General features: G+C 41.7%; 2 protein-coding genes across 5 annotated transcripts; one reads left to right on the forward strand and one right to left on the reverse strand.

Moving 5' to 3' along the window:
• Positions 1 to 2,663: 2,663 nt before the first annotated feature.
• On the reverse strand, positions 2,664 to 14,561 carry cetn4 (centrin 4). Of its 2 annotated transcripts, none has more exons than XM_061251635.1 (5): positions 14,417 to 14,561; positions 8,503 to 8,655; positions 6,635 to 6,763; positions 3,941 to 4,078; positions 2,664 to 2,959 (listed from the first exon to the last, which is right to left on the reverse strand). In XM_061251635.1, the coding sequence occupies exons 1-5, from the start codon at positions 14,417 to 14,419 to the stop codon at positions 2,870 to 2,872; spliced, it is 513 nt and encodes a 170-aa protein (XP_061107619.1). In that variant the 5' UTR covers positions 14,420 to 14,561; the 3' UTR covers positions 2,664 to 2,869. The 2 variants fall into 2 exon arrangements, with proteins under 2 accessions (XP_061107619.1, XP_061107618.1); XM_061251634.1 differs by lacking the exon at positions 14,417 to 14,561 and adding an exon at positions 14,286 to 14,385.
• bbs12 (Bardet-Biedl syndrome 12) lies at positions 13,860 to 17,100 on the forward strand. 3 transcript variants are annotated; one of them, XM_061251633.1, is made up of 2 exons: positions 13,860 to 13,999; positions 14,946 to 17,100. In XM_061251633.1, exon 2 carries the CDS (start codon positions 15,093 to 15,095, stop codon positions 17,046 to 17,048), a length of 1,956 nt encoding a protein of 651 aa, XP_061107617.1. In that variant the 5' UTR covers positions 13,860 to 13,999; positions 14,946 to 15,092; the 3' UTR covers positions 17,049 to 17,100. The 3 variants fall into 3 exon arrangements, with proteins under 3 accessions (XP_061107617.1, XP_061107616.1, XP_061107614.1); XM_061251632.1 differs by lacking the exon at positions 13,860 to 13,999 and adding an exon at positions 14,037 to 14,180; XM_061251630.1 differs by lacking the exon at positions 13,860 to 13,999 and adding an exon at positions 14,683 to 14,816.
• The last annotated feature ends 5,814 nt before the right edge of the window (positions 17,101 to 22,914 follow it).

Raw genomic sequence — 22,914 nt, forward strand, 5'->3', positions numbered from 1 at the left:
CAGCTCCTTGTGAAGATGAGGTCAAGAAGGTTGCCTGCTTTGTGGGTGGGAGGGGAAAGAATGAGGGTAAGGTCAAAAGAAGAGAGGAGGGAGAGAAAGGTAGACTCGGTGGACTCTGAGTTGAGGTTGAAGTCACCCAGGAGGACCAGGGGAGTGTCATTGACTGGTGAGGAGCTGAGGAGGATGTCCATCTCATCCAAGAAGTTCCCCAGAGGACCTGGGGGGCGATAAACAACAATAATAAACAGTTTGCACGGCAAAGTAACAGAAACCGCATGAAATTCAAAAGAGGAGAAGGAGAGGGATGAGGAGAAGACACTAGATCTCCATGAGGATGAGATTAGGAGACCTGTGCCACCTCCTCTGCCAGAGGATCTGGGTGTGTGGGAAAAAGAGAAGGCAGAGGAAAGGGCAGCCGGGGTGGCCGTGTTCTCTGGTGAGAGCCACGTTTCAGTTAAAGCAAGAAAGTCAAGGTTGAGGTGGGAGGCATAGGCAGATATGAAGTCTGCTTTCTGGACGGTGGACTGGCAGTTCCAGAGGCCACCAGTCACACAGAGATCAATACCAGGGGATCTGGGAGGGAAGATGAGGTTAGAGATATTCTGCCCATGGTGGCGGGAGGCGAACCTCCTACCTGACTGGGACCTGGGGAGAGGAGAGAGGACAGGGATGGGAAGGAAACACATGGAGGGAACTAGGGAGGACAAGAGGAATACTACACAGTGGAATGAGGGCAGGCAGCAAAAACAAAATCAGACATCAGGCTCTCGGACAGCCGGGATGGACACCCGTAGATAGACACCCCCGACTTTGTACACCTGCGACTTCGTACGCCGAGGCAAGTAGCCGAGGCTGCCGCACACAGCTGCCGCTGGTGCGCTACACAACTGCTTAAATAACACTGACGCTGAATACAGAAAATGCAACCAACCCACTGCAGAACACTAATGCACACTGAAGGGAGTTCAGGTGTGCCAGTAATTATACCCTGAGCAGGGTGCAAAGTATTGGCTCCTCCTACAACAAAAGCTGTGGCCTGCCAGCCAGTAAAACAATAGCCTAACTTAATAGCCTAGCTCACCTGAGAGAAACAAACACCTAACCCAGTTTCACTGAATCTAAATAAACACCACTTGTAATAGCTAACAAACAAACAAACAAATACACAGCAGCAAACTATTAACATTTCTATTTTTGAAAGCATTCTTACTTTACAGCATTTTTTCACAACTGCCTAAAACTTTTGCACAGTACTGTATATATAATCTCAGGCAACTAAACTAACACTGAATAAATGTGTTTCATCTTTTACCAACACGCCATTTGAAACGCATTTTTCATGCAGACAAAGCATTAAAAAATGTTCATAATCTCAGCAAATTAGGTTATTGCAGCATGACTTTGGGGTGATTATTCCACTTTTACAGCCGCCTCTAGTTCTATTGCACAGATGATCCATATTCAGGAAGATAGCTAACTATTATGTCAAGGATGCAAATGAAATGTATAGCCATTATTTACTAAAATGATGGCGAACATGGCCAATAAACCCGGAGGAATGAATTGCACAGACGCTGTGTCAGCTGTTTTAGAACGTTAATCATCATGGATCATTTTTGAAACCCGGATGAAATTTGTTTGCCGAAGTAAGGGTTAGGTCATTTTAGAACCTTCTTCTAGCGAGCAGGCAGCGTCGGTATAGCAACGGTCGGCGTTGTAGAACAGTAGGGACTTTAAGCAACAATGGATTTTGGGACAGCTTACGGTGACCGGTGCTCTCTTGATTGAGACTTACTCCGCATTGCTGCCGTAGCCTGCAGAAAAAGTTGCACTGTCATGTAGTCACGAGAACATGTGATTTAGGGGAGTGAATTCTCAGTTTTTATTGTGATTTTGAAATTAAATTGGTTTTTACAATAGATATTGACACTATTATATGCTTAAAATTATTTCAGTGAACTTTTTCCATAGACACTGATTAATGTTAAGATTTTCCCAAAGCGATGTAATCTGCTTTGTCTGCTCCTTGAGATGACAGTTGTGTCAGTGTTGGCGGTACAAACAAGCATTCCCATAAGATTACATTTAACTTAGCTTGGCTACATGTTTATACAATTACAGTGTATATGTACATTGTTAATTAAGAAACTAGTGACAAAAGTTGATTGTATTAGGGGTGCCTCTAGTAATAACCTTTTAGCAATAGATTTACCTCACTTTCCCATATGCTAACGTTAGCTAGGTTAACAAACGTTAACATAACTATGCTAGCTAGTATCAAACTGATTGTGTAACAGGTAACTTAACGTTAACTAATAAAGGGTATAACGTAATTATAAGGTTAATTGCGTTCAGGGTAACTAGCTGGCTAACTACTGTAACTTTAGTGACTTTAGTGACCGGCCAGCTGTTCGAAGCACTTTGCTTAATAACTTCTATGGATTTGACGGCGGCGATAGCGTCAAGACAGATCCATTTCTGGCCACTGTGGTTAAAGTCCCTAGTAACAGAGACCAGTAAACTGTTTCGAATTTTAGACATGTCACGCAGATCATTTTTGCAGCCCAGCTAAAATTTGTTGTGACAGCACCCCTGACTGTGGTGCCAATAGAATTTAAAACATCTGCATTAATTTCATTCCTCATCAAATAATGACATTCTCACAGATTGAGCAACCATTTTATTTTCTTCAATATTTTACAAAATATGAACATATAACATTTTAATGATTACTTAAAAAAAATAATAATAATAAAAAAATGACTGAAGTAGTAAACCTTAAAAAGCAACATCCAGTTCCATCAACAAGTCGAAGGTGCAAGTCTGGCAGAGAGTTTATGAGCATGCTGGATGCTCTTATCGCAGCACTCTAATACAGACTTGTCTTTTTCATTATCCTCAGGAACTCCTGTTCATTTATCTCTCCGTCTCCATCCCGATCTGCCTCATCTATCATTTCCTGTAGGACCAGAATGGCAAATAAATGTCTCCTGCAGTCTGCTATATGATCAGTCTTCAGAAAATGGTGAGCAAGTACACAATGTTCAGTGTTAAACAAACTCTGATCGAGTGCTTTTGACTAACAGAGAAAATATGGGGCTCAATCTTCATGGTCCAGGGGTCGGATGAGAATGAGAATGAGAAACATCAATTGTAAAGCGCTGTGGATAAAGGCCATTTAGGGCGTGGTCAGATGCACTTTTGCTAGTTTCACGGCGGGTAGTTCAAATGCACAAGGTTCAAACGGGATGGAATGACTTAGTTAATAGGCGTACCATAAGCGTAATGTGATAAACCAATCAGAATGTCATCTTCCATTGCCTTTAAAGCCAAGTGCATTTGCCCCTTGGTGGATTGCTAATATGATGGCAGATTTAGCAAAAGTAGACATATTTACCTCTGAGGAATAAAAACCTGCTTGTGTGAAAGTCCATTAAATTTGTCTAAATTGTATAATTTCGTCCAATTTGTTTTCATTTTATTTTTTCAGTGAAACTAAAAGGCACACAAGTATTCTGGGGCAAAGAGTTCATGTCTTCTTTGTAGTCATGATCACATGATAATATGCTATTTTATGTGTGATGGCATGCATCTCTCTGAAACTAGAAACAACACTTTAACACTTGGGTTTGGGTTATCACCATGTTGCTCCGAGTCCAAGATAGACCCCATTGTCCCTGTTAGCTTCAAGTTTTTATTTGATCTTACTTGATTTGACAAATGTTTGCATTAAGTTCTGCTTTTGGGAGCTTTTAGATGAAGTATAACTGAAACATTTGACTAGTCATTGGCACCCGACCTGGGTAAAATACACCTTCTTACATACTCTTTAAATGCTGGTAAATTGCAAATCTCTACCTCTGAGTTTTCTGTTAGGACATGTCACTAATCAAAATGTGCAATGTAAAATAAAAATTTGGTGAACAATGGCGGGGCTAACCTGGAGCTCCTCGTCCGTCAGGTTTTCTCCAAGCTCTTTGGCCACTCTTTTAAGATTTTTAAAAGAGATTTTCCCTGTGCCGTCATCATCAAACAACCGAAAAGCCTTCAGAATTTCCTCCTTAGAATCCTTTTCACTCTGAAATCACAAAACAAAAAAGCAGCCATTATGAATTACTGTGGACCTGGGTGAAATTATGAAATACTTAAAAGTAAAACATGCCTTTTTTCCCCGACTTACCGAGAAGATATGTTCGATTTCATTTACATTTTTGTGCTTTCACTGGTTCAATTTCCACATTAGAATAGATAAGTGTTAGCTTAGCATAAATACTTACCTACCTCCTTCAAAGTGAAGAAATACACCTTACAGGAACTCCGAAGTTGTCTTATTTATACAGGGCATCATGTGTATTTGAAATAGACGTGCAAGAAAAAAAAAAAGGAAAAAAAAAAAGAAAGACGCTGTTTTCTGAGAAGTTAAGACAGTTGGAACTATAACCGCTGAACACACATGTATCCTCTTACGTCTTCCACTGGTTGAGCGCAGTGATCGTGCACCTTCTGAAGGTAGTTTTAAAAGGTAGAACTTCACTTTGAAGGAGGTAGGCTACTGACTCCTATAGGCTTCAAGTATTTATGCCAAGCAAACACGTTATGTTAACATGGAAATTGAGCCAGTGAATGCAGAAAAATGAAATCGAACATCTCGTCTGATTGGAAAAAAAGGTGTATTTCCCAAATTGGTGTTTTCCTTTAAAGAAGATTTATGGAATGCCGATGCCGGGTGGTTCTAATCTTGCACGTTTGCCCAATGCTCTCACAGCTGCGGGCCAATTTTTCTTACTGCAAAATTGTGGCAATGGCGCAGTTTGTGGGAAGGAAGCAGTGCAATCCGAGGACCACGCCTACTGGTACGCAAACACTTGGACTACGTTGCAAATTAGACCAGGCTTTTACTATGTGTGCTCTTTCTGCAGTAGGTGGGTGAGACAGGGGAGCCGCCACATCAGTCGAGAGGGAGAGTTCAGTTTGAAGACACCGGACACTTGAAAAGCCAGCCAGCTGAAAAGCTACATGTGAGTCGGGTTATTTCCTTTGCATTTATTATTTTAATTTATTATATTTATATTTTTTGTCTGGGTTCCGTGAGAGTGATAGCCGAAGACGTTTTTAAAATGTCACTCTCTCCCTTCCCTGCTTCGCATTGTAATAAAACAGATTACATTTCCATATCTCCCTGTGTCCAGCTCATCTATCCTTTCAGATGTGTCCCGTCATGTGACAAAAATATTTCAATTTAACAGTAACTTGGGTAACAAACAAAAAGTTGTATTGATTAGATAGTGTGACAAGCACACTTGTGTTTTCCGTTTGGTGTCTGTCTCTCTTGTGTTTCTCTTTTGCAATGATCAGTGGTTGGGCGTGGCTGCAGGCTGAATTGGTAAATTGATGGCAGCTGGTCTGCATCTATAAGTCTTAGAAGGGCCAGCACTGGGAGAGCCCCCCACTCTCAAAGCAAGCTGCTTCGTAGTTTTAGCATTGTGAACCGCAAAAGTAAACCAGTTGTTCGGCATTTCTGGTTGGGTCATGTTTTGGCTATGAGCTGGTCATTACAATAGCTACCAATGCAAATACATTGGTTTATAAAAAATGTAGGCTACCGTGCGCTGCCAAAATGTAACTAGGTACATTGGCTTCAGAAAGTATTCAGACCCCTTCAGTTTTTGCACACTTTAAAGGGTTGTACCCATTAAATTACCATTTATGCCGTGGTGGCGCAACAGGCTAAGATGCAGCAGACTTGCAGTTGCAGTTCACTGCAGTTGCACACCGGGGACCGAGGTTCGATTCCCGGTCCTGCCAAAAGGATCACGTGGAGCGGCATAATTGGCTCGCTGCTCCAGAGGGAGGGTCTTGGCAGGGCTAGCTGATTGCCGCACAATAAGCACCAAAATACTTTTTACTTCTGCTTCCAACAACAGGTCATACTTGTAGACAAATGATTGTTCAATCTGGGGAGTCACAATCTCCATCTACATATTCTATATAATAAAACCAAATCGCACCGCATTGGTTTCTGCTTGAATCTGGAACTGCTTCTATCAGTGATGTAGATTTCAACTGTCCAGATTCAACAATCACAATCTAAATAGACACTAAATGAATGATTTCAATTGAATGTTACAGACTGCATTCAAAGTTAAAGTGGGCGAAAAGGAAATTCTGGCAGGACCCTGCCCTGATTCTGGTGTCTCTTCAGTGCCCAACTCTGCAGGAGGTCAGGCCCATAGATAGCAGGCCTAGATTAGGGCATCAGTGTGACTTTGAGGAGTAAATCAGCATTCTTAGAAGCAATATAACATTGCCCCATACAATTATCCTGTTCCTCTCTATAAGGCCATAATCTCAACACAACACAGGTAGCAAGCAGATTGTATTGCAGATTAACCATAAGAACTAGCTGGAAAATGCAATGAATATGAAAAATGTGAAAAAATTACTTTAACAATTCATTTTAGTTTGTGTTCCTAGATTTAAATCTAATGTGAGTGAACGCTGGTAGTTGCTAAAACCTAGTGATTTCCGAATGGGCCAGTAGTTTCAGTGTGCAGACCAATAACCTTGAAAAACCACTGGCCACAGATAACCAGTGGAAAATTTACCTGCATGTCAACCTTTGATATGAACTCACCATTTTCACAGTCATCATGGACAGAAAGTCGTTGAAATCGATAGTGCCAGAGCCCTCCTTATCAATGTCTGCAATCATCTTCTTGATCTCCTCTTTCTTGGGTTCAAATCCCAAGGCTCTCATGGCCACCTGCAACACGAATTGCACCACCGGTGAGCAGGGACACCACCAGGGATTTTGGGCCACGTTTCACATTGGACCCCACCACCCCAGGCCATCCCATCCCAGCACAATTACAGCCCTTGGAATCGTCCTAACCCCCCTATATAGCACCCATGCCCATTTTCCAGTTCACGGCAATCAAACAGGGCTTCCTCAAACATTTTACATAGCAGAGCTTCTTTTAGATTTCTAAGATAACTGATATTCACTGAAAGTTCATCACAGAAGTGAGACAGAACACAATTGTATGTGCAGGTAAAAGCAACATCCTTAAGTGCTCAATACAACACATGACAAATTATATAAAGTATGTACATTGTTCTACCAAAAGTTCTTATGAACACCCTTGTTGAATGAACACATATTGTGTCTGTGCTCGCCCACTTTTTTTCTTTTCATTGGCCAGATTAAAAAACTTGAGGCCTTCCATGTGGCCAGGGTAACCATCACAGTCCTTTTGCAAAGTGCCAGTTGGGGTGGCAAGTCACAAGTGCCTGTTGGGGTGCACAGGAAGCCCATGATAATTCATGATGTGACCCCGTAATGCTAAAGTTGGATTAGTAAAATGTAAATAAATAAATAATAAACACTGCTGGTCAAAAGTTTGGGGCCAACTTGTCTTTTTCTGCTTTTTCTGATTTAAGATTTTATTTTCTCTGTTTGTAATCAAACAATTCAGTGTTGTCAAAGTGCAGACTCAGAGCTTTTGTCAAAAGGGTATTCTGGTTTCACCATGTAGTAATTACAGCACTTATATGTAGTCCCCCATTTCAATGTTTGAGACACATTAACATAATGCCAAAAACGAGTCATGTTTTGTATTTCGTTGCATATCCTTTGCATGTCATGACTTCCTAATGTCTCTGAGCCATCGGCATAATCAGAGTCTGGATATCTTATTTTCAGGTTGTGCTACAAGCCATAGTAAAACTCTTTGCATTTGAATGGATCTCTATGGGAATAGTGGGGTGGAACAAGATTCAGCTGTAAATTATGCTGACACAGTATGGAACACATATGTTGGCTAAATGGCTTTAAGTCATCAAGGGTCCAAGTTATCAAGCCTCAAACCACTGTGCTGCTGTCAGATATGCAGAATTGTTTCTCTTGACAAATTTTCCTGTGGGACTCAATGGAAAAAATATTCAGGAGAAATAATTCTTCATTAGGAAGTCATGACAGGGGATACATACTAGGGGTGTAACGATTCACCGATATGGGTCGTAGATTTTAACGTTAAAGATGCGACTACATCGATACGCGGACCCATGGATCAATCTAAATGTACCATGAATCGGTCGTTTGCCCGATTCTATAGTTAGGAATCGGTTGACTGACGCTTTGCTGCTAATTCTACTTTAGTATAAACTACACACATCAAAAGTGGTAAAGAAATGGTTAACTCAGGCAAGAATGAAGGTTTTAGAATGGCCTTCCCAAAGTCCTGAGTTAAACCCCATTGAGAACATGTGGACTGTGCTGAAGAAACAAACCTGTGCCAGAAAGCCAACAAATTTAGTTGAACTGCACCAATTCTGTCAAGAGAGTGGTCAAAGAAAAAAAAAAAAAAAAAAGAAGCCTGCTAGAAGCTTGTGGATGGTGACCAAAAGTGTCTCATTTCACTGAAAATGGCCAAGGGACATTTAATAAAATATTAGCATTGCTAATATAAGACTATCACTTTATAGGATCTTGAAAGAACACACCTTAAGCTCTTTAACATCGATGGTCCCCGATCCGTCTGTGTCAAAGAGGTCAAACGCTTCACGGATCTCCTGCTTCTGTTCCTCTGTTAGGTCAGGTTTGGGTCCTGCTTTCTTCCGCAGGTTTGAAGAAGTGGGCTTTCTGTAGCTAGATGCCTTGGAGAAAGAAAGAAAAAGAAAAAAGAAGCTATTTTAACCGAGCCAGCTTCCATTATACGATCAATGTTACATTCCATATCATCCAGGTATCCAGCCCCAAACAGCCAACTTGCTTAACTGCTAATGGTGCATTCCATTTGTACTGGGAAGTCGGAATTTCCGAGTTCCCAGTCGGATATTTCAACTGGAACGCCCCCTGAGGTGGGATTTCCGACTGGGAAAGTCGGAAGGACCGGGTAACCCCGAGTTAGAAATCCAAGATGGCTGCTCCGTGCGTCAACGGTTAATAAAATCTCTCGTAATGTATTATTTAGCACTTCTGTTTTGTTTTTGTGTAATTAAATAAGTGGTATACGTAGTACTGTCCAACGTCTATCTGTGGACATGTTACTACGGAGTTTGTATGTATAGAATACCGTGTAATGTGGTGTTTTCAACTGGTATTGCTAACAATGGCTACAACGATAGCAACAATAGCACTGGAGGCGTCCATCTTGGTTATCCGAGTTGTTTACTCGGGTGTGACGTCATTCCCAGCTCCGACTTCCGAGGTAAATGGAACGCGCCATAATGTCATAAATTTTCCAGACCTGTTTACATTTGAGACAGATGTGCCTGCGAATCGCCATCTTTGTTTTCGATGCAGCCTGATCTGTCCTAAAATTCATTATCAAGAGTGCCTGGACCCACAAGCGTTGAAATGCGTTTCCATGGCAGCACAATTATATCGAGAAATACAGTTTTTCATTTAGATCAAACCTACTGTACGGACCATGTAACTACACTTCCCATAATTCCACAGGACACTTATGCAAAGTTTATTGCCACCCTGGCGTGAAGTCTAGTTACCGTTAAGCCAATACTGTAATGCTGGGAGCAATAAACTTTCACAGTATAAGAGCTAGGACAATGGCATTGTCCAGCCCTCTTTTACTCATCTTCGTCCTCTCTGCCCTCTCCTTGCATCTTGCCTCTGGCTCCTGCAGCTAGATCTCACCCAGCTTCCGACACTTGGACAGAGCACACCACAAGGCCTCACACCTATCTTACCTTCCTGTAACTAAACGTGGCCTACCTTAAGTTGTAAACTGGTGTATGCGAATTGCTATATCAGCTCACCACTAGACACTGCAGCAAACAAACTTTTCTCACAGCTAACACTCCCACCCAGAACACTAGCCAACCACCCAAGCTAGCTACTTTTACCCTTCCTTTGTTCAAGTGACACGCGCTTGCTCACATGCACACACACATTACATTACATTACATTATTGGCATTTGGCAGACGCTCTTATCCAGAGCGACGAACAAAGTGCATACCCATAACCAGGGATAAGTTCGCTGAAAGACCCTAGAGGGAAGTACAATTTCAACTGCTACCTGTACAACAAAGATAAGGACGAGGGCCAATATATATATATATATATATATATATATATATATATATTTTTTTTTTTGAAAACAAACAAACAAACAGAGCGAAAGTGACCAAAGTTAATTATCCAAACACTGCTTACCTAGCCAACTAAGAATTCCGATACACAAAGCAAGTCACAGAGACAACAATTAAGGTTCACAGGGAGGTAGGGAGGGATGGAGAGAGGTGCTGCTTGAAGAGGTGTGTCTTCAGCTTGCGCTTGAAGGTGGGGAGAGATTCTACACATCAACCATACCTTATCCTACCTAACTTCCCATTAGCTCAACCCAGTTTATGTTCTGTGATTGCACGTCTGTTTAATACATTTATTTTAAACCTGGTATCTGTTTTGGTCAACATGAGAGCCAAATCAAATCAGTCTTTCGAAGAACTTCCAACCTTCAGGTTATCTGTATGTTCAAACATTAATATAGGTTATTTCTATTTGAACTATTAATTAAAATACAAAACGTGTGGTTAGATATTTCAGATAATAGTCATTTTATGAGACGATTACTTTTTGCAGTTATACTGCTACATAACATTAATTGCCGCCATACCTATTAGCATAAACATTGAATGTATCAATCCTCGCAATCCACACAAAATGTAGGGGCATATCCTATATACATATATACGTTTCAAATAGTCAATATTTTGTGTGTAAAATACCTACATTATTTGGTGGCCCATGTGAGGACCCTATACTACCATGCATTAAAAAAAATAAAAAATAAAAAGGAAAAAACACTTGTTCCTCATGTGGTGCTAAAATCTTTCCATGAAGAGTGCCTTATCCGCAAGCGTAGACCCCAGCACCACTCCAAGAAATTCATGGGAGAATACGCAGCTTAGAAAGCAGAAGCAAGCCTCAGCCATGCTTTTGGGTTAATTAAACTAACTGCACATGTAAAGCTGTTATTACTGAGGAATTGTTGAAAATTCACGTCTTGTGCCCTTCTAACGTCAAGTGTCAAGTATGATGGATAAATCATTCTCTCAATGGTTTCCTACAGCCTGTCGTCTACCACCTATTCTATGGGCTTTTAGTAGATGTCATTATTTGGACTGCTTTAAACGGTGCTTAATTCGATATGTATTGCGATCCAACAATTTAAGGTATTTTTATTATAACCTCTTAAAATTTACAGAGTAATTTATTCCTGCACGGTTATTTTCTGTATCTCTATCCGCTTGCTGAAAACGAAAGTACAAGAGCACGGCAAACTCATCATACAAATAAAAGGGGTAATCGATCTAAAGTGGTAATGTGCTGCTAGTTTATACTGCAATGAATTTCTCCTCCCAACAAGTTTCCCAATCTTTCAAATAGATGCACTGCGTCAATGGCTGTTTTAGGAATGACTTTACACCTAGTAGACAGTAGGTGTAAAGTTTAAGTTGTATCACAACTCTGTTTTTTGGCCATCTTAATAGTTAAATGTCAACATTGTAAGTCAGATAATAGCTTAATTGCCAAATTAAAGAATTACATTTACATTGACTTTGTGCAGTGTAACCTCATAGTTGCAGAAGGCTGTAGTCATCCCTGTAGTTTACGTCCAGGCATGGTGGTCGATTGTGTGTCTTTTTTTTCTTCTTTTTTTAAATGCATCGGTTAAAATTATATTTCTTCATGTTTTCATCCCTCTTCCCTATGACTTCTGCCAGACAGACTTGATTGGCATTAGCCTAAATCTGTAAATATACTCCTTTTCAGAACTTTGTAATATAATATGCAGGTCTATTTTACCATAGGCAACTGGTCTAATGATTTTACTTTTACACCAATACAAGTCTCTGTACAATTTGATATTTTTGTATGTACCGGTAAACTTTGCCAATGCATTTTATATGGCGTGGGACAATCGTGGTGGTGAGATTAACATGGTCCATTTTTTGTTGAAAGCAGGGAATTTTCACTTTTAATATCCGATGGATAAATAGCCTAATGATAAAAATAAATGAAGCAATACATTATGTAGATGTAGCATAGAGGAAAGCGATGTTCAGTTTACCGGTAGTTTGAATTTACCTGTCAATGAATAAATACAGATGAAGAAATGCCATACAATAAGCCATAAGTGAACCAACAGATTTAAAACACACATAAATTATTTGATAACTATTGTACTTTAGCATTCAATTCCCTGCGGTGTTTGCATCCTTAACCCTCTGAAATGGTCGCAGATTGCTAGTTTAGAATGGAAACAGCGTATTTGAATATTCCGTCCAGCATTTGTGAAATGATGCATTAGCTATTTCATTTATTTTTATGTAGATACAGCCTAGTGGAAAGCTACGTTCAGTTTGGCAGTAGTTTGAATTAGCATGTCAACGAATAAACACGGATCTTCTGTGAACCTAAGGTTTAAAACTCAGGTCCCTTTTGCCTTGATGAACCGATTGTGCTCTTCCGTGTGATGCACCTTCAAATGCTTTACACGATTATATAAAATATTGGCAAATTGTTGACATTTTGTTGGCTCTTACTACACTCTCTGCTAGCACCGCACATGTTGTTGTTTGCCTGAGTAGGGTAAATGAGCTACCATCACATGAAGTATCTCAATCAACCGTTTGAAGAACACTTAGAGAGCAGCAATATAGAGGCTATACCACTCATCAGTAGGAAGAATCGGAAGGCGGGATTACAATTTGCAAAGATGAGCCACAAAAATTCTGGAACAAAGTTTTATGAGACCAAGATTCACCTTCAACAAAGTGATCAAAGTGTATAGAAAGAAGGGATCTGCACATGATGTAAAACATACAAGCTCATCTGTGAAGCAGGCTCATAAATCAGTAGGGAGAAAAAATGGAAGGTTTTAGACTGGCCAAGTCAATCAGCGGATCTTAACCTAACTGAGCATGCATTTCACCTCTTGAAGAGGAGATGAAGGGCAAAGGGATAAACCCCCCCTGAAACAAACAACAACTGAAAGAGGCTGCAGTAAAAGCCAGGAAAAGCATCACAAAAAAAGAATGCAACAGTTTGGTGATGTCAATGGGTCATCGGCTTGATGCAGTCATTGCAAGCAAGGGATATGCTACCAAATATGAAGTGTTATTTACTTTCATTTACTTAAATACTCCCTGTACTTTTGCTCACCTAAAAATTGGGTGGTCTGATGCCACAGGTGCTCTGTTCAAACTAGTTTAACGCAAGGACCAAGAAAGATTTCAGATAGAATGGCCAGAGAAATGCTCAGAAGAACCCACACACCACTGCAAAAAAAGAAAAAAGAAGAGTAGCAGACACAGGTCTAGTTGTATACAGGACAACAATACAACGTACTTTAAAGTTACAATAGCAAAGATTTTTGGTTTAAAACATTGTTGTAAATCCCTTCCAATCGTTGAAAAAGGCTCACTGACATGCTGAGGTCAGGTTCGCTTTCTTTCACTTGGATATTCATTGTAAAAGGTTTTTTGACCAGGAGTGCCCAACTTTCTGCACGCTTTATATCCGGATGGTGTTTTTTCCTAAAATCATTTTTTATAGATATTTAAATCGTGCTACATATTGAATGCAATTACCATTTTGGATAACATGGAAACCGAGCCAGTGAATGCACGAAAATGAAAATGAAAATCGAACATCTCGTCAAAGTTTGGTTAAGTCGAAAAAAAGGTATATTTCGCAAAATGTTGTTGTATTCCTTTAGAAAATAACAAAATAACCAAACGACATCATTTTCTCTACTGAACGTGCGAGTAGCGGAGATTTCCTGAAGTACATCTTCGCGAAAACACGATTTACCGCAAAGCGCAACGTAGATGCGCACCTACATTTTAAGTGCAGATAGTTTGACCAACGTTTTTCGAAGTGCAGATGGTGTGACCGCAGTTAGTAAAACGACCATTAACATTAATTAACATTAATCCACGCGTTATCGTCGTCGCAGAACAGCAAGCTAAAGGGTAATGAATTATCTTGTTGGTTAACTTCATAACTTTGATAGCTAACGTAATAGCTCGCTAACGGTCACCATTCACTATTTGCCATTTCACCATTATCAATCGCACAGCTAAGCTAACGGAGCATGGGCAGCAAACGGATGGTTAACAAGCTTGCTACGACCAACGCTGGGGCAAGTAATAGGTATGTCAATTTAGTTGGCTGGTTTGCTAATTTAGATAGATTAGTCTACACATTATAAGGTACAGATCTAGCTAGTTAGCTAACCGTAAATTACACATAAGTTACCTTGTTAAAACTGGCTGACTGGTGTTCTCGTCTCATAGCTACGACTGATAGCAACTAGCGTTAAGTTACACAAAACTTTATATAGCTAACCAATTTTAACATACAGGTTTGGCTGTATGTCTTTTACTTACCATTTCCAAATAAATTACGCAGGCTTGGGCAAGGCTAACACTTTTGTGCAGCTCCTGACAAATGTGTTCAGAGATAAACAAACGAGCTAACAGCGGTCGTCCAGAAGATTTAAATGACAATATATTTGACCAATAGAAAAACGAATTTGTCCTCTTAGAAATAATATTAACATTATGGCCAATTGTAAACGCGCGTAGGCGGGACTAACGAACAATAGTTTGTATGCAGTTGCTTTTTCCGTCTCCTAGTTACAAGCGGGTTTATTGCCGCCGACAAAAAAGTGCGCATGCCCACTGAGATTAGTCTGGAGAAATCCAGAGTCGTCGAAACAGATAGGCTACCTTTAGTTGTAGTGTTGAAATACATACGAGGAAAATGATTATTTGTGAGCGATTTAAGGTATTATTTGCCACTATTTCGCTGGTTATCTTGTATTATTCGTATTATACTGTGACAAGTGTAGATTTCATGCGTTAACTCGTTGGCGTATTACAATGAGCTAACTGGCTGTTTCCCGTCTGCTGGCAGTCTTCGGCGAGGAATGGTCTTTCCTGCATGGACGTGCACACCGGATATACTGCATGGATATACTGCAAACATGTCTACAAAATGAAGAATGCATATAAAAACAACCCAACATCATATTAATTTCTGGATGCACCTCTATGATTTCAGATGCCAAAGTTAGGTTACTTGGCAGTAAATCAGGGTCGGCACATTGGACTGCAGCAGCTGGCAGCATTAGCTGCAGCAGCAAATGCCTTCTTGGGCCCTGATAAAAAGTTCAAGTTCGTGGAGGACCAGGAGAGCGGGAAGTCCAACATGGTGTGCTCCTCCTACCGTTTACTGGAGCAGCTGGATCTGAGCTGTGCTGCTGGACAACTGCTCAATGAGACTGTGCAGGCGCACCAGAAGGTGTTTGGTACAGGAACAGGCTGTCTGCTGTTCATGGTGGGAGTCTGGAGCGCAGCGGCTCTGGAGTGCCTTCAGGAGGGGGTACCCGTTCAGCATATTGTGTCAGCCATGTTGGAAGGGTTGGACTCATGTTTGATAGCCAGCAGGGGAATCCGCCTGCCGATCAAGGAGGCTGTCTGCCATTTTGGCTCTGGAGGGGACAAACGTCCAGACAGGCACAGAGTTCCCATGGGTAAAGGTTGCCTCGTGCCTCTTAAATCCACTATTGTCTCCTCTCTGTCATTCGCACATGATGCGAGTGGGATGGCGGCTTGCAGACTTAACAGCAGAAAAACACATAAGGCTGAGACTTGCAAGCCACAAGCTCTCCTGAGGGGAAAAGCAAAAATAAAACTGACTCACAGTAGGCATTTTGGCCCAGGTGAAAAAACAGAGACGGGAAGCTCAGCGGCAGCGATGACTCCATTCTCATCACTTTCAGGGAAGCCTGAACCCCTTAATATTGCCCATCTGGCTGGCTCTGTGAGTCATGGTTGTGAGGACGGGATGAGTCTGGTTGTCGAGGCCTGCAGAATTCAGATGGAGAGCAACAGGGTCGATAGCGGGCGTGGAACATTTGACATCAGCAAACTAGTGACATGTGTCCTGCCCTGGCTGCCCGAGGGGTGTGCCACCGTCCTTCAGGGGTTCCTCACTCTCATCTCTGAGGAGCAGGCTCCGACCCCCAAACTCCTTGGGGACCGAAGTCTTTACGTGGCTGTTATCAACGGTGACCTTTCTGAGAGTTACCGCCACCTGGGCTTCATCAGGCCGGCTGATGTCCGGCACACAACTGGAAAATTGGATTCTCTAGGGTTAAATTTGGAGAGTGAGTGGGCTGGGAAAACATTAATGACTCTGCGGAGGCTGAAGGTCGACGTGCTCCTGGTTGGTGGAGTGGTGGCAGAGAGTCTACGCCAGAACTGCATTGAGCAAGGGCTCCTAGTTGTTGAGAGGGTGACACGTGGTGTCTTGCGGGACTTCACTGAAACAACGGGGGCCGTGGCAGTCACCTACGTGTCCCAGCTGGATGAGGACTGTGTGGGCAAAGGTGCAAGGGCATCCATGTTGCGGGAATGCGGAAAAGCTGTAGCGGTTAACATCCAGGCCAATGGGACCCTGCTTGTAACAGTGGTAATCTCCAGCTGTGTTAGCAGTAAGCTACAGGTGCTGGAGGACCGGTTTTGGGGCTGTGCGCACCGCCTGTACCATGCAATGGGGGACGGGCATGTCCTGCCTGGTGCGGGGGTCACTGAAATTCTCTGCGCCCACCATCTCAGAGAACTCTCAAAACTTGATGGCAACAAAACACGCCCACAGGGAGACTCAAACTCGTACAGGGGTGTGGTGCTCCAATACATGGCGGAGGGGTGGATGGAGTATATGGCTACGGTGATGTACAACACTGCAGTATGTCCCTCAAAGCTGGAAGCCTGGACAGTTATTAACCAATCTCTGAAGGGCTTGGGGGCAGGGACATTATCATACGCCTGCCTCTTGGAGCATCTCCACAATGATGGAGGAGGTGTGGTCGTCTACGACAATGTGGAGGCAAAGTTGGAAGCCTGGAGGAGGGCCTTGGACCTGGTCCTCCTGGTGCTTCAAACCGACACTGAGATCATCACTGGCTTGAGCACAAAAGATGCCAAGCAGGAATCCCATCTCATGTTGATTTAAGGAGAATTTTTTTCAAAAAAAGCATATGAATGAATAAAGTTTGTCAGCAGATTGTAATGGTCTTGCTTGCACATACTTAACATAAAAACATACTTAAAAATAGCAGCACAACTGGAGACCACTGGTCCAGCGTGTGTTTAGTGCTTTTTGTGTAGTTTATAGATGACAGTGTAGTATAGAAAGCATTTGGAAAAATGTAAAAATATTTCCAAGATTTACATTTTTGTAGCTCTTTTACTGCACCATGGAAAGGGGAATGCTCTGTCTGTTAGAACTGATGCCACCACAAGATGGAGACAAATGTTTGTGCATGCTAGTGCTGCACAGCCTCACCCGGTAAACATATGTTCCATTTGAAATACATACCACTGATGGGGAATTGTATGAAAAAGCTAGTCAGAGGGAATTGGTTAAGGATTTAAGCAAACAGTAGTTTTTATGTTGTAATCTCCATAGTTCACAGTTAAGGTCATTTGGTAAATTGTTGGAATTCATATAGCGCCTTTATCCAAAGCGCTGTACAATTGATGCTTCTCATTCACCCATTCATACACACACTCACCCACAAATGGCGATTGGCTGTCATGCAAGGCACCAACCAGCTCGTCAGGAGCATTTGGGGGTTAGGTGTCTTGCTCAGGGACACTTCGACACACCCAGGGCGGAATCGAATCTGCAGCCATCCAACTGCCAGATGACTGCACTTACCGCCTGAACCATGTCATTGTTATTTGTGGCGCTCATTGTGATAAATGGGTAGCAAAACCTCTGGGTGACATTAGTATCATGTCTAGTTATGACAGTAGTTGATTTCTGTGCTTTCCAAAGGTTTTAATAACGTGCACCATATACTATAAGTATACTTGTATTATCTTAGCCAATGCTCTGTCTTGTCATTTCAAAACAAACAGGAAGTTTGAAGAAGGCTACATTTAAATGTTCATGTCAGCATTGTTTTTAAAGTGGCAGAATTTCACTTCTGGTGGCAGAATGCATAGTGAATTACAGATACAGTCATTAACTTGCTCACGATCACCATCATCAAAAATGCATAGACTGTGGTCTTCCTCTTCTTGGCCAATTTGTTTAATTTTGTGTTTCCAGTCAACAACTATTTACACCTGAAAGGCTTCCTTTCAGATGTAAATAGTTTTGTGTACAAGTGTAATTGATGACAGTAATTATAAAGAACACTAAACAAACATTACCCTGAGATAGGTTTGAGTACAGCATTTAGCTTTTCCATCGAACCCAGTGAATAGTTAGTCTTGTGCATAGTGACTGCTTTGATAGCTCAGTCCACCCTTTCATAATGAGGTGGGCATTAATAAGCTTCTAAGGCCTCAAAGCATTCATTGCCCTGCTAAAATAAAACCTGTGACATTCTGTAAGTGTAGCTAATTACTTGCTGTGTTCTGTGTATCTGTGTCACTAGCAGTGGAGGCTGGTGACTTCCAGAATTGAGGAGGCCATTTTTTTCCGCTTGCTCACTTCACTCGCGATGGAATGTTCCCTGTTCTCTTATCTGTCTTTGTGCTGGCCAAAGGCATACTATTTGGAGTGTAAGCTACAGTCAGAAAGTTCTGGCTGATGAAATTCATTGTGCAGAGCTTAGCCTTGTGCCTTCCTGAAGAAATGACATTGCTGTAAGTCTATGAGCCTGCCTGATAATTAAGCTGAGAAATGACATTTGGATGTAATATAAATGCCAAGTGAACATGTGTAAAAGGCAGGAATTTTAATTATGTAGTTAAAAACAATTTTGTTTAGCTTACATTTTTCATTCTTCTACAGCTTCAACATGTAATCACCAATTTAATCAAGTTTAGCATATAAAAAAGATAAGATAACACTTTCTTTATCATATGTAGTTTTATTCAATATATTTAATATAAAATATGTAAAAATATGGTTCCAGTTGGCTTTATCTAACGTTAACGTTATCCACTAGAGGGCAGCACTCTATTCGTATTTAGAGTGAATTTCCTCACAGAGCAACAATTCGGTAATTTGATATGGAAGATTATTAAATTGACTTGTAATAAAACGAAATGGACTACATTAAAAATAAAACTGTTCAATAAATCCCAAATGGTGTCTAACATGACCTATTGAATGTCATTCTCACTCCCTAGTATCTGGAATCTGCATATCTCCAGCCCAAGATCTCAAATTGCGCTAGAATCTCGCCGACTTCCGAGGTAGTTTTAAGCAAAAGTGTGTGGCCAAATGAGCTATAAACTCCAGGGATGATAGCCAGGGGTGTTCTCTAAATTTCCTGCAAAGCACAAGTTGATAGGACACTCGTAGCCACTATGGCGAGTGTTTGTTTGACTGAAGTGACTAGCGAATTCTCAAAATGGCTTCTGTGTTGAATAGGAAAGGAAAGGATAGTTGATTCCAAATGAACCAGTAGCATGTGATTGGACGAACAAAATGTCAATCTTTCAGCCCTGGACACAATGCATGGTGAGGCCAGGCCTCCGTTGCCCACCCATTTTCAGTGATCTGGCCAATCACATATTGGCATGAAAAAAAATGCATTACATTGACTTCTATGAGAATCTCATTTCCTAGGGGAGGCCTGGCCTGGCCTGGCCTCCCTTAATACAAACTGATAGGGAAATCTGGGCTGTTGCTTTACAATTGCAATATTGGGTTTTAGCCATGGGAAAATTTAGATTTATGAACAAAACTAAAATAATATGAATATAAAAAATAAAAAATATGTTTTTTGTTAAAATAAATAAATAAAATAAATATATTTATTGTTTTTTTTTAATCTCTCTCTTCTCTCAAATTATTGGGGAGGCCAGGCCTCCTCCACCTCTATGGAGGAGCCTCCACTGGTCACTAGATATTAACTATGCTGGTGTAGTGTGACATAAATGTTCTTGAATTTCCCCTTACTTTTTACAGTTTCTGTTTGATAAATGCACACAACTGAACCCTCCTCGGTTTCCTAATACAGTTCATAGTGCTCTTTAACTTGTTGTAACCTTGGTTATGGTAATTTAGTTTGGTAGGATATTTGCCCCCCCCCCTCCCCAAACACAGTACAGACAGTCTTTGAGGGTTGATGTTAGTCTGGTTTTCTGTCCATGGACTGCAGTTTACCGGCTTACACTGGCTACTAATGAAGAGGTCTGGTACTGGCTGGATCGCCAAAATGAGAGCCCCGTTTCCTGTGACAACAGAGCTTCTGTTTGTGCAAGGATTTTTTTTTAGCTCCGAATTTACACAACTCTGTCAACACCAATCTAGGTACACATAAGGGAGTGTTGTGGGTGATGTAGGTGGGTCTCAGGTTCTGTGATTAAAATAGGCATGCAGAACAAGCCTGGCACCAAGACACTTGTCCCTAGCAAGCTAGCAATGTCTAAATGATCTTTTGTTTTTTTGTTTTATTTAAATTGTACTATTTAACAAGGAAGGTTGCAGTAATTCAGAGGTCAACTGAATGCACTTGACCCTATGAATTAAATTGAACTGGGAATCAAAGTGGGTTGGGAATGCAAGGGATTGAAGCACCCAATCAGAAGTAGGGGATGATTAAGTAGGCAGTATACTCAATACAAACCGCATGTCCTTAATTTTATGTGACACAAACTTGTCATGCAGGTTTTTTTGACCAATCACATTTCCAATGTTCTGATGGACTAGAGAGGCACATGTTCTCCACCCTCCTCTCTTTCTCTCTCTTGCTCTCTCCTTTTCTTTTTGCTCTCATGTTCACTCTCACTCACTTGTTCTTTCTCTAATGCTTTATTTTGTATTGCTGCCTCACAAGTTCAGCAATAAGAGGTGATTACTCATGGTTCCTGTTTTGTGGGCCCCAGACTGAGTGGAGAGCAACAAAGGAACTAGCACTCCTTTCCAGGGTGTGTTTGTGTGTGTGTATGTGTGTGTGTGTGTGTGTGTGTGTGTGTGTGTGTGTGTGGTAAATAAATTATAAAACCAGCATGTGACAGAATGAGTAGAATGTTTTGGCAGGCCAGTGAGGCTGTGCTGAATGAATGAAGCTGCCAAGGAAATGCACTTAAGCATGCTGGGTGCTACACTGTGTCATGATTCATCTCAATTTCATTCAGTTCCAGTTCAATTCAGTTTTATTTCTATATAGAAGGCCACCTCATACCAGTGTTTTCCGGGGTAATGAACAGGTCATTTCCAGCTACAATTGTCTACAAATTACATAAAAGCACAATCAAATCAATTGTTTTACAACAAACTTGGCATATTTTGGCATTCCTGTTCTTAGTCGAGTAAAGGAAGGGATCGGTGTAGGAGGAAGGGTGGATGAGGGTGTTGACATATTTTAGAGGTCAGGATGGGGACATGGAAGTTTCTACATCGTCATCCTGCCTGCAACCCAACCCCCTTACTGCTCCATAGAGTAATTCTGGTGTTCGACACAGCTCGGAAAACTTCGAGTAAGACAGCTGAGCTCCATGACTCTTACTCGCTCCTGTGAGGTAAACACACGCATGCGTGTGCACACACACACACACACACACACACACACACACAGCTTTGAATCTTGGATCTTGATGTTAGATCTCAGTGTGGCTCATTTTTAAAATGCTTATTTCTGCTTTAATACTGTAATTGTTAGTTTGGTTTATTCCAATCAATGAGATGCATACAGTATTTACCCAGCTTCCTGTGTTGTTCATGGCACAGGCTTTATTTAAAGGGACAATGACACAATTGTATCTATAGATACATTATATTAATGGCATTTGGCAGACACTCCAGAGTGTCCAGAGTGACGTACAGCTGATTAGACTAAGCAGGAGACAATCCTCCCCTGGAGCAATGTAGGGTTAAGGGCCCAATGGCTGTGCGGATGTTATTGTGGCTACACGGGGATCAAACCACTGACCTTGCGGGTCCCAGTCATGTACCTTAACCACTATGCTACAGGCTGCCTGCCACAGATACCTAGAGCCATATCGGCAGGTATACAGAAACATAGATACAATATTAAAGATATTGGCATGAAAAAACACAGTGATTAAAGGATATCAGGGAATATAGCAGTAAGTGTGATATGATCTCAAGTGAATGATGGCCTACATATTGGACATGAGGACTCACCTCATTGCAATGAAATCTTCAACATTAAATAATCTAACAAGACTGTATGAGAGTCAGATGTACTCCATCAGAGGTGATGTAACTCAGCATTTTCCTGCACTCCCCTGTCAGACAGCGGGACCTCCTGCACTCCCCAGTCAGACAGCGGTACCTTGTCTCGCCAGATTGAACAGGCTGTCGGACCCCTGTACAGGGCGAACCATCCTCTTCACATCTCAGGAATGACAAAGCAGCTCATCAGGGCTTCATCAAAACGGTGTCTCTCTGAAACAGACACGTCCACCAGCTCACATTTATGTGATTGTGCTTTTGGGTTAGAACAAATGTTTGACTGGGATCTGCAAATTTTCTGAAATTTTACCAGCATCGAAAGAGTTGGTATTTCAAGCACTTGGAACTTCAGTGACAGTGAGACAATATACTGGTCACTGCACTCTGCATATGGAGGGGTTCTTTCTGTTCCCTAAATGGCCCCCCTGGTGGGAGGGGGAGGGCGGTTTGCTGGTAGGAGGGATTGTCACATGACCTGTTTCTGTCAGCCCCCCTCCCAACCCCCCACCTTTGTCTGAGACCAGTCCTGCATGAACGTAAGGCAGGCTGGCTTACTGAGCGGGAGGTGTGTGTGTATGTGTTTTGGGGGGGGGAGTGGTGGGCTTCAGCGCATGTGCAGGGGGTTTTAGGGGGAGGTAAGATTACACAGAGGCTGGTCTCCTGCCAGCTACCCTGCTGTAAACACTCCATTGCTGGGCTGAGAGAGAGTGAGCAA

The sequence above is a fragment of the Conger conger genome, chromosome 8 (assembly GCF_963514075.1).
Source record: "Conger conger chromosome 8, fConCon1.1, whole genome shotgun sequence".
Lineage (NCBI taxonomy): Eukaryota > Metazoa > Chordata > Actinopteri > Anguilliformes > Congridae > Conger > Conger conger.

What these genes read in the sequence shown, in the direction of transcription:
- cetn4 (XM_061251634.1), bottom strand. Translation starts at nt 14,321, where the DNA reads ATGAGACGAGAACACCAGTCAGCCAGTTTTAACAAG. An exon ending in AGTCAGCCAGTTTTAACAAG is followed by an intron (nt 8,656 to 14,285) that starts GTAACTTATGTG and finishes TCTTTCTCCAAG; the next exon opens with GCATCTAGCTACAGAAAGCC. An exon ending in TGACGGACGAGGAGCTCCAG is followed by an intron (nt 2,960 to 3,940) that starts GTTAGCCCCGCC and finishes CTGGTCCTACAG; the next exon opens with GAAATGATAGATGAGGCAGA.
- bbs12 (XM_061251633.1), top strand. Translation starts at nt 15,093, where the DNA reads ATGCCAAAGTTAGGTTACTTGGCAGTAAATCAGGGTCGGCACATTGGA.